Below are 10,308 nucleotides of genomic sequence, written 5' to 3' on the forward strand. Positions count from 1 at the left end.
CACACAATGTTGGCATGTGACTCAATATTACCCTCCAACCACACAGAAAAGCCACAGCAGGGTTATATTAGAGAATCTGTGTATGTTCACACAGAGAGATCTGACATATATTCTATGACTTAAGCTTACTGTAATGTGCATAATTTTAGCCTACTGTAATGTGTATAACTTTAGCCTACTGTAATGTGTATAACTAAAGCCTACTGTAATGTACATTTGTACTCTGTTCTTGCCCCAGCTGGAACATGAAAGTGACAACTTCTCCATTTTGTGACGCAGATAGAATATATCTGACCATCTCTGAACAACCAAGGTCATGTTTAATTTACAGCCAGTCTCGAATCCTGCATCTATCTATTTATGATCATAGCTGATTTATAGCAACAGGGCCACTGTTGAGACAGTCAAAAACGTCAAGTTCGTCGGCGTACACATCTCCAAGGTACTGAAAATGGTCAAACCACACTGACACCGTGGTGAAGGCGGCACGACAGCGACTCTTCAACCTCAGGAGGCTGAAGAAATCCTGCCTGTTCCCAAGGACCACTAGTCAACTACCTGCTACCCCTGTGTCCCCCCCAACTGATGTTAACCCTGCCCCCACCCCCAATGGATATTTAGAATAGTTACAGTTGTAAATATGTATATATTATTTATTATTTGTATTATTGTTTTATCTACTTCTCTTTGACCAGCCCTGTTGGAGCTCGGAGCTGAAGAATTTCACTGTACCCTGCTATTACATCTGTGACCCTGTGCATGTGACTCATACATCTAATCTCATCTAATCTATAGTGATCACCACAGTCAATTTTCGTAGATGAGAGCGGATGAAGCACATGGGGAGAGAGCAAAAGAGAGAGTAGGTAAAGGAAGTAAAACGGAAGAAATGTTACCACAAACACTTATGCAGTGACGGAGACACTATGATGCTGAGGTGTGTTAAGACTAATGTGAGAGACATTTAAAATTGAGAGAGAGTGCGGGAGAGAGAGAGAGGACAGACAGTGTATTTCACTCTCTCTCTCAGACACACACACAAACACACAGAGAGATGATCATCTACCGTTGCTGTGGCTGTCTTCCTAAACCACCTCTGCTGTAACCTGTTGATTATAGAAGGCCTGTGTGCTACAAGTCACCATGGGGCCCCATGACTGCTGGTCCTGGACCAGCCTACCTCTCACTATCCTGGTTGTGCTTCTCTTCACATGGGATGCCCATGGTAAGTTACCCAGGAAAAAACAACACTTTGTATGAGGTTAAACTACAGCGTATTGTGGTTGGTTCAGTCTCAACACACAGTAAGAGAAGTGTTGCTGGTAAATAGAAGAGCAGTTGTGGTTATCTTTGAGTGAACATTGAGGTAAATATTTGAAATGTCATCCTCACATTCAAGACTTTCAGTTTTTGTCATCCTCGCAAAAAACACTTTTTTATTTGTGTGAGAGAGCTCGATGACAGAAAATAGATATATCTTGTTGTAGTAAAGTAAAAAAGTAAAAATAAGAGATTAGCATGGTAGGAATATTTGTTCAAAGTCATCTTAATTTCCACCCCATTTTCCTCCCTAAAGATGAATAATTTATGTTGTTAATGTTCTCCTCTCTGTTTTCCAGTTGTTGTTGTTGTTCAAACAAATGGCTCTAACTTTTAGCTTCCATTTTGTTTCCACTGAAGAGCAAATACTCCACATTCCACACTGGCATTTTGAATCCATCAACAACATCAATATTTTTCAATTGACATTACAGAGATATTGTAACTTACTGATACCCAGCTGAAACATCTCAGTTATACTAATAGTAGTGTCATGTATTTTCATTTACATGATTTCAACAACAACAATCATGAGTTAATTTAAATTATACTTTTTTTGTCATCGGTTACTGGCCCAACTCTCTTAGCTGCTGTCCACTATTATATAAACTTAGTATAACTTGATCATTATGAAAATACAGGCCCTAATTTTCCTCAGTAGCTTATTTTTAACCACAATGAGTCATACTATATCTGTCTCGCTTGTTTTGTCACAAACTGAAATTAGGCAAACAATTAGAATTTTAGCAACCAGGAAATGGCGGAGCGATTTCTGCTTAGTGCATCTTTAATATACAGTGGGGAAGAAAATTATTTAGTCAGCCACCAATTGTGCAAGTTCTCCCACTTAAAAAGATGAGAGAGGCCTGTAATTTTCATCATAGGTACACGTCAACTATGACAGACAAATTGAGAAAATAAAATCCAGAAAATCACATTGTAGGATTTCTAATGAATTTATTTGCAAATTATGGTGGAAAATAAGTATTTGGTCACCTACAAACAAGCAAGATTTCTGGCTCTCACAGACCTGTAACTTCTTCTTTAAGAGGCTCCTCTGTCCTCCACACGTTACCTGTATTAATGGCACCTGTTTGAACTTGTTATCAGTATAAAAGACACCTGTCCACAACCTCAAACAGTCACACTCCAAACTCCACTATGGCCAAGACCAAAGAGCTGTCAAAGGACACCAGAAACAAAATTGTAGACCTGCACCAGGCTGGGAAGACTGAATCTGCAATAGGTAAGCATCTTGGTTGGAAGAAATCAACTGTGGGAGCAATTATTAGGAAATGGAAGACATACAAGGCCACTGATAATCTCCCTTGATCTGGGGCTCCACGCAAGATCTCACCTCGTGGGGGTCAAAATGATCACAAGAACGGTGAGCAAAAATCCCAGAACCACATGGGGGACCTAGTGAATGACCTGCAGAGAGCTGGGACCAAAGTAACAAAGCCTACCATCAGTAACACACTACGCCGCCAGGGACTCAAATCCTGCAGTGCCAGACGTGTCCCCCTGCTTAAGCCAGTACATGTCCAGGCCCGTCTGAAGTTTGCTAGAGTGCATTTGGATGATCCAGAAGAGGATTGGGAGAATGTCATATGGTCAGATGAAACCAAAATATAACTTTTTGGTAAAAACTCAACTCGTTGTGTTTGGAGGACAAAGAATGCTGAGTTGCATCCAAAGAACACCATACCTACTGTGAAGCATGGGGGTGGAAACATCATGCTTTGGGGCTGTTTTTCTGCAAAGGGACCAGGACGACTGATCCGTGTAAAGGAAAGAATGAATGGGGCCATGTATCGTGAGATTTTGAGTGAAAACCTCCTTCCATCAGCAAGGGCATTGAAGATGAAACGTGGCTGGGTCTTTCAGCATGACAATGATCCCAAACACACCGCCCGTGCAACGAAGGAGTGGCTTCGTAGAAGCATTTCAAGGTCCTGGAGTGGCCTAGCCAGTCTCCAGATCTCAACCCCATAGAAAATCTTTGGAGGGAGTTGAAAGTCTGTGTTGCCCAGCGACAGCCCCAAAACATCACTGCTCTAGAGGAGATCTGCATGGAGGAATGGGCCAAAATACCAGCAACAGTGTGTGAAAAGCTTGTGGACTTACAGAAAACGTTTGACCTGTGTCATTGCCAACAAAGGGTATATAACAAAGTATTGAGAAACTTTTGTTATTGACCAAATACTTATTTTCCACCATAATTTGCAAATACATTTATAAAAAAATCCTACAATGTGATTTTCTGGAGAAAAAAAAACCTCATTTTGTCTGTCATAGTTGACGTGTACCTATGATGAAAATTACAGGCCTCTCTCATCTTTTTAAGTGGGAGAACTTGCACAATTGGTGGCTGACTAAATACTTTTTTTTCCCCACTGTAACCCTACTGTGGCTTTCCTGTGTGGTCAGAGGGTATAATCGAGTTGTGTGCCATTGTGTGGTAGGCCTACAGCCAAGCTGTATATGATGTTATCGTTTTGTCTACTGTCCTTTCATTGATACTGGGAAGTCTGACACTCCTTGCCACTAATTGACATAACGAATGTCATTGATGGTCAGTTATACTGAGTTAAACTGATACCTTTTTGGATGTACTCAGCTCCTCAGCGACGATTATGAAGTCTGAAAGTCTTTAGGTTTGTAATAAGTTCCCCCATGGTATGATGAGGTGGTCCTATTTAGTCTGAGACAGGATGCAGCACTGAATAAGCGCAGGTGGGGTTGAATCTCAGTTCCCTAGAACCTGTAGTCCCACTGTCTTTTAACTCTTCAGGATGAGGAATGTCACTAAAATCTGTGTTTTTGTCCTTTAAAAGAAAAGATCTCTGTGTATTCCCCTTCTATTAGTCATGAACATGTCACTTTCACTGATACCAAGGGGAAATTCTGATGAAGGGGAAAATCTCCTTCACCTGTCTGCAATCTTTAATCACCTCTCATCTTAGTAAACAAAATATATATTTTCCACCACCTAGGATCCAGCTAAAGAAAGTTTAAGGCCTATCGTTGTAGCCATTATTACAATGTTCGTTTTTTTGTGTGTGGATGATTTGATATAGAGAGGATGGTTGATCTTATGGGGGACCTATTGGTCAGTTAGTGACATACTTCATTGAAATTCTTTGCAGGTCAAGATTCTGCTTGTTACTCAGAGATTAGAGTGGCACGGAACACCGTACGGAAGTCTTCACCTGGGAAACAACTGAAGATTAACTGTCCTGTTACTTTCTGTTCCAACTCACCACCATCATGGTGTAAGTTTGATGAATCAAACAAATGCAATACTGTAAATACAACAGCTCTCATTCAAACACAGTGGACCAATTTGACAAACAATACAGGGATCTCACTTCTGGTCTTCACCAGGATATCCATAGATGATACAGGTCTATACAGGTGTGAATTTAATGCAGCCTCTCTGAGTCATTCTATCAATGTTACTGTCTCAGGTAAGCAATTTCTTTAGTTTGAAATACACGTCAAACAATAACGATATAACATTAGCAATTGCCTCCCTGACCGGGTCCCAATTTGTATGTATTTCAGAGAGTGTTGAGGACACCACAGTTGTGTATCAGAAGAACGAAACAAGCAGTAAGCAAATATTTTTACTCTTCATAGCTTAGCATGCATTGCACACAGGACATAAAGGTGCTGCAGTATGAATGTACATCAAGGCACACCACAACACAATGCTATGTCACACCAAGCTCTGAAACACTGTGGTAACCAGTAACACCCTAACAGCCAGTTAAAACTAGCAACCTAGTATCCATGTTGAGTCAAACCTCCTCTTCAGGGGCGTAATTCTGATTTTGAAATGTGTGTGTGTGTAATTAGGCAGAATTATTTTGCCATTTTAAACTCATTTCCTGCATTTTTATATTTTTGGGCCTATAGCTTTTATGAATTCAAATGTGTGGTTGGGGGGGCATTTCCTCCCTGTTTCGTAGTGGAAATTAGGCCTCTTTCTCTTATAGACAGTACACTGCGTCTCTTTCTCTTATAGACAGTACACTGCGTCTCTTTCTCTTATAGACAGGACACTGCGTCTCTTTCTCCTATAGACAGTACACTGCGTCTCTTTCTCTTATAGACAGTACACTGCGTCTCTTTCTCTTATAGACAGTACACTGCGTCTCTTTCTCTTATAGACAGTACACTGCATCTCTTTCTCCTATAGACAGTACACTGCGTCTCTTTCTCTTATAGACAGTACACTGCGTCTCTTTCTCTTATAGACAGTACACTGCGTCTCTTTCTCTTATAGACAGTACACTGCGTCTCTTTCTCTTATAGACAGTACACTGCGTCTCTTTCTCTTATAGACAGTACACTGCGTCTCTTTCTCTTATAGACAGTACACTGCGTCTCTTTCTCTTATAGACAGTACACTGCGTCTCTTTCTCTTATAGACAGTACACTGCGTCTCTTTCTCTTATAGACAGTACACTGCGTCTCTTTCTCTTATAGACAGTACCTATAGTAGCCTGGAGTGGCTGTGGCCTTATGTTTACTCCTCGGCTGGGATTGTGGTGTTTGTCACCGTGGTGATAACCGTATCCACGCTCTCAATGCGTGGTTGTAAAGGTAAGATGCTCACGATTACCATAACACATTCATATGGACGAATGATGACCATGGTAACACATTAATACAGACTAATGATGACCATAGCACATTAATACAGACATTTACAGTGCCTTCGGAAAGTATTCAGACCCCTTGACTTTATCCACTTTTTGTTAGTTTACAGCATTATTCTAAAATTGATTAAATGTTGTTGTTTTTTCATCAATCTGCACATAATACCCCATAATTTATTAATTTATTAAAAAATAAAACTGATTTTACATTTACATAAGTATTCAGACCCTTTACTCAGTACTTTGTTGAAGCACCATTGGCAGCGATTACAGCCTTGAGTCTTCTTGGGTATGACGCTACAAGCTTGGCACACCTGTATTTAGGGGGTTTCTCCCATTCTTCTCTGCAGATCCTCTCAAGCTCTGTCAGGTTGGATGGGGAGTGTTGCTGCACAGCTATTTTCAGGTTTCTCCAGAGATGTTCGATCGGGTTCAAGTCCGGGCTCTGGCTGGGCCACTCAAGGACATTCAGAGACTTGTCCCGAAGCCACTCCTGCGTTGTCTCGGCTGTGTGCTTAGGGTCGTTGTAATAATATAATAATAATAATAATAAACTTTTATCCAAAGCGACTTACAGTGATGCGTGCATACATTTTTGTGAATGGGTGGTCCCGGGGATCGAACCCACTAACCTGGCGTTACAAGCGCTGTGCTCTACCAGGTGAGCTACATAGGACCACCTTCCTGTTGGAAGGTAAACCTTAGCCCCAGTCTGAGGTCCTGAGCGCTCTGGAGCAGGTTTTCATCAAGGATCTCTCTGTACTTTGCTCCGTTCATCTTTCCCTCGATCCTGACTAGTCTCCCAGTCCCTGCTGCTGAAAAACATCCCCACAGCATGATGCTGCCACCACCATGCTTCACCGTAGGGATGCTGCCAGGTTTCCTCCAGAATTGACGCTTGGCATTCAGGCCAAAGAGTTCAATCTTGGTTTCATCAGACCAGAGAATCTTGTTTCTCATGGTCTGAGAGTCTTTAGGTGCCTTTTGGCAAACTCCAAGCGGGCTGTCATGTGCCTTTTACTGAGGAGTGGCTTCCGCCACCATAAAGGCCTGATTGGGGGAGTGCTGCAGAGATGGTTGTCCTTCTGGAAGGTTCTCCCAACTCCACAGAGGAACTCTGGAACTCTGTCAGGGTCACCTCCCTGACCAATGCCCTTCTCCCCCGATTGCTCAGTTTGGCCGGGCGGCCAGTTTTAGGAAGAGTCTTGGTGGTTCCAAACTTCTTCCATTTAAGAATGATGGAGGCCACTGTGTTCTTGGGGACCTTCAATGCTGCAGACATTTTTTGGTACCCTTCCCCAGATCTGTGCCTCGACACAATCCTGTCTCGGAGCTCTACGGACAATTCCTTCGACCTCATGGCTTGGTTTTTGCTCTGATATGCACTGTCAACTGTGGGACCTTATATAGACAGGTGTGTGCCTTTCCAAATCATGTCCAATGAATTGAATTTACCACAGGTGGACTCCAATCAAGTTGTAGAAACATCTCAAGGATGATCAATGGAAGCAGGATGCACCTGAGCTCAATTTTGAGTCTCATAGCAAAGGGTCTGAATTCTGAATTCTTATGTAAATAAGGTATTTCTGTTTTTTATTTTTAATACATTTGCAAACATTCTAAAAACCTGATTTCACTTTGTCATTATTGGGTATTGTGGGTAGATTGCTGAGGATGTTCTATTTATTTAATCCATTTTAGAATAAGGCTGTAATGTAACAAAATGTGGAAAAAGTCAAGGGGTCTGAATGTTTTGTTCATGATTTCCTTGAAATTGCAGGTGCCTGTCCGGCCAGGCAGTCAAGGAAAGAGGAACAAACAGAGAACCAGGTCAAACAGATATACACTTTGCACATCTCCTTTTCATTTAGTCCTTTATTAGTACTCTACAGATTCTGAATGGTCTTTAATGTGTTTACAGTATGTAACATGGTGGAGTCTTTTGGTGCACTCCTTGTCTGTAAGGTCCCAGGTGTGGCCCATTATAATCAAGGTTGGGGTTTGCAAATACACAGAGTATAAAAGTTGCTTACTTGTTGTTACAGTACATGGCTATACCAATGACCCAGCTAGCATCCCCACGACCCAACCCCCAACCCCACCACAGAGGAAGCATCCGATCCCACCAAGCCCAGGACCGGCCCCAAGCCCAGGACCGGCCCCAAGCCAAGCCCCGGCCCCAAGCCCAGGCACAAGCCCAGCCCACCCCACTGCCGGACTGTATCTATGACAACGCACCTACCAGGGGCCCACGTCGCACTCATCCGGCACCAGTCCAAGCTGCAACCAATCAGGTAACTGTCCCGGTGGACAGGGACGATACCTATAGCAACGGGAAGGAGAAAGAGGAAGACAGCGATATCATGTACGCAGCGCTCAACCATCAGGTAAAGCCTCGAGCCGCGCCGTGCCCTGCACAGCCTCAGGAGGAGTGCTCAGAGTACGCAGCCATACGAGTGTCCTGAGCCCTGGAACCAGGAAGAAAACTCCTCTTCCCAGAGGGTCACAGTCCTACTGGTTTTTGTTTCTCCCTGATTACGAGAAGGGGGTCGCTGCATCCCAATATGGCGACTGGAGTATGGGTGAGTGGGTGTGTGGAAAGGGAAGTAGTGGGCGTGTGGAAAGGAGTGGGTGTGTCTAAAGGAAAGTAGTGGGCGTGTGGAAAGGAGTGGGTGTGTCTAAAGGGAAGTAGTGGGCGTGTGGAAAGGAGTGGGTGTGTCGAAAGGGAAGTAGTGGGCGTGTGGAAAGGAGTGGGTGTGTCAAAGCGCTCTGCTATAGGTTAGACGGTTTTGATTGAGCTGTAATTTTTCTCTTCCATTTCTTGCCACTCAATCAGACTGTGACACAACTACACTCTTAGAAAAAAAGGTGCTATCTAGAACCAAAAATGGTTACTTGGCTGTCCCCATAGGAGAACCCTTTGAAGAACCCCTTTTGGTTCCAGGTCGAACCCTTTTGGGTTCCATGAAGAACCCTTTCCACAGAGGGTTCTACATGGAATCCAAAAGGGTTCTACCTGGAACCAAAAAGGGTTCTCCTATGGGGACAGCCATAGAACCCTTTTGGAACCCTTTTTTCTACGAGTGTGCCTTACATTGAACTACCATACTGCGAGAGTTTGGACTTCTGTTTTTAAGCCAGAGGATGAGTCTGAGTGTTAGTTTTACATAAATAATTGTACATTTTCCAGTTTAAAACTGAAGATTGTTTATTTTTGATTAGAAGTATTGATGATGGGTGTACTGTTGCTTCATGGGTTGTATGCAGGTCCTTACTGTGGCTGTCACCCTGATATTGGCTACTAGGTAGCTACTTCCCACACCGTTGCCGGACAGTAGTGCCTGTCAAGCGGGAGCGAACGGTACTGTGTCCCGGTGTTGTTGTTTTTCATGTGTGCCCTCCCCATTGAGTAGTAGACTGTATGTACTGTATGTATCAAGGTGACATCTAGATGGTTATCAATATTAACGTAGTTACTTCTTGTGTAGGCTGCTATCCTCCTTGATATAAAATAATTTAAGAGAAAACATTGCCACGTTAGCTACCGCCTGCGACATGACCATGACACCAGTGGCGATTGGTGCCATTGAAGATGAGGGAGGACGATTCTTTTCCCCATGATCATGGCCTTATTTCTATTACAGCTTATTGGATGACTGTCATTCATATTCCATTCACCCAGTTCAATGTAACATCGATAGGTTTAGGCTACTACATGATACTCTACTTTTCCCTATACCCATCATGAGGTTGCTACAACCTAGCCTATGAATGAAAGTTTGCAGCGTAGGTGCAGACAGGTTGAGAGAAAAATTTGAGGTGACAGACAGTGACACATGGACAGACAGTGACACATTCTATACCGCCTTGCATGCTCTTGCCTGCAACTAGCTGATCTAGGGTGTAATCATTAGTCCAACAGTTGCAAACGAGAGTTTCTATTGGACAAATTCAGGTATGTTTATCCCCGTTTCATCCGCTTGCTTCCGTTTAAGAAACGTTTAAGAAACGTTTTTCAACAGAATTGGCAGAATGAATACACCCCTGATCACACATAAACACAGTTCACTTTCATAGCAGCCACGTTGTATTCCTTCTCGCGTCTATGCGATCTCCTCCTCTTACCTTTTCCCTTCACTTGTGGACTTTAATGCACAACACATCAGCTGTTTGTGACCAGGCGAAAAAACCTTTCCAAGCCAAACCATATCATAACTGCTACACACAGCCTACCTCATTGTCACCATATTAGCTAAAGTAATGTCATAGCTAATAGAACCAATGCATTAGTAAACATGCTACAACCATGCAGTAACATTAC

At 42.9% G+C, this 10,308-nt stretch overlaps 1 protein-coding gene across 1 annotated transcript; it reads left to right on the forward strand.

Annotated features, from left to right (window-relative positions):
* The first annotated feature begins 997 nt into the window (after positions 1-997).
* LOC121573038 lies at positions 998-8,609 on the forward strand. Its single transcript, XM_041885075.2, has 6 exons — positions 998-1,225; positions 4,470-4,790; positions 4,888-4,935; positions 5,815-5,931; positions 7,768-7,817; positions 8,033-8,609. Exons 1-6 carry the CDS (start codon positions 1,144-1,146, stop codon positions 8,450-8,452), a joined length of 1,038 nt encoding a protein of 345 aa, XP_041741009.2. The 5' UTR covers positions 998-1,143; the 3' UTR covers positions 8,453-8,609.
* The last annotated feature ends 1,699 nt before the right edge of the window (positions 8,610-10,308 follow it).

This window comes from Coregonus clupeaformis, chromosome 30, assembly GCF_020615455.1.
Source record: "Coregonus clupeaformis isolate EN_2021a chromosome 30, ASM2061545v1, whole genome shotgun sequence".
NCBI lineage: Eukaryota > Metazoa > Chordata > Actinopteri > Salmoniformes > Salmonidae > Coregonus > Coregonus clupeaformis.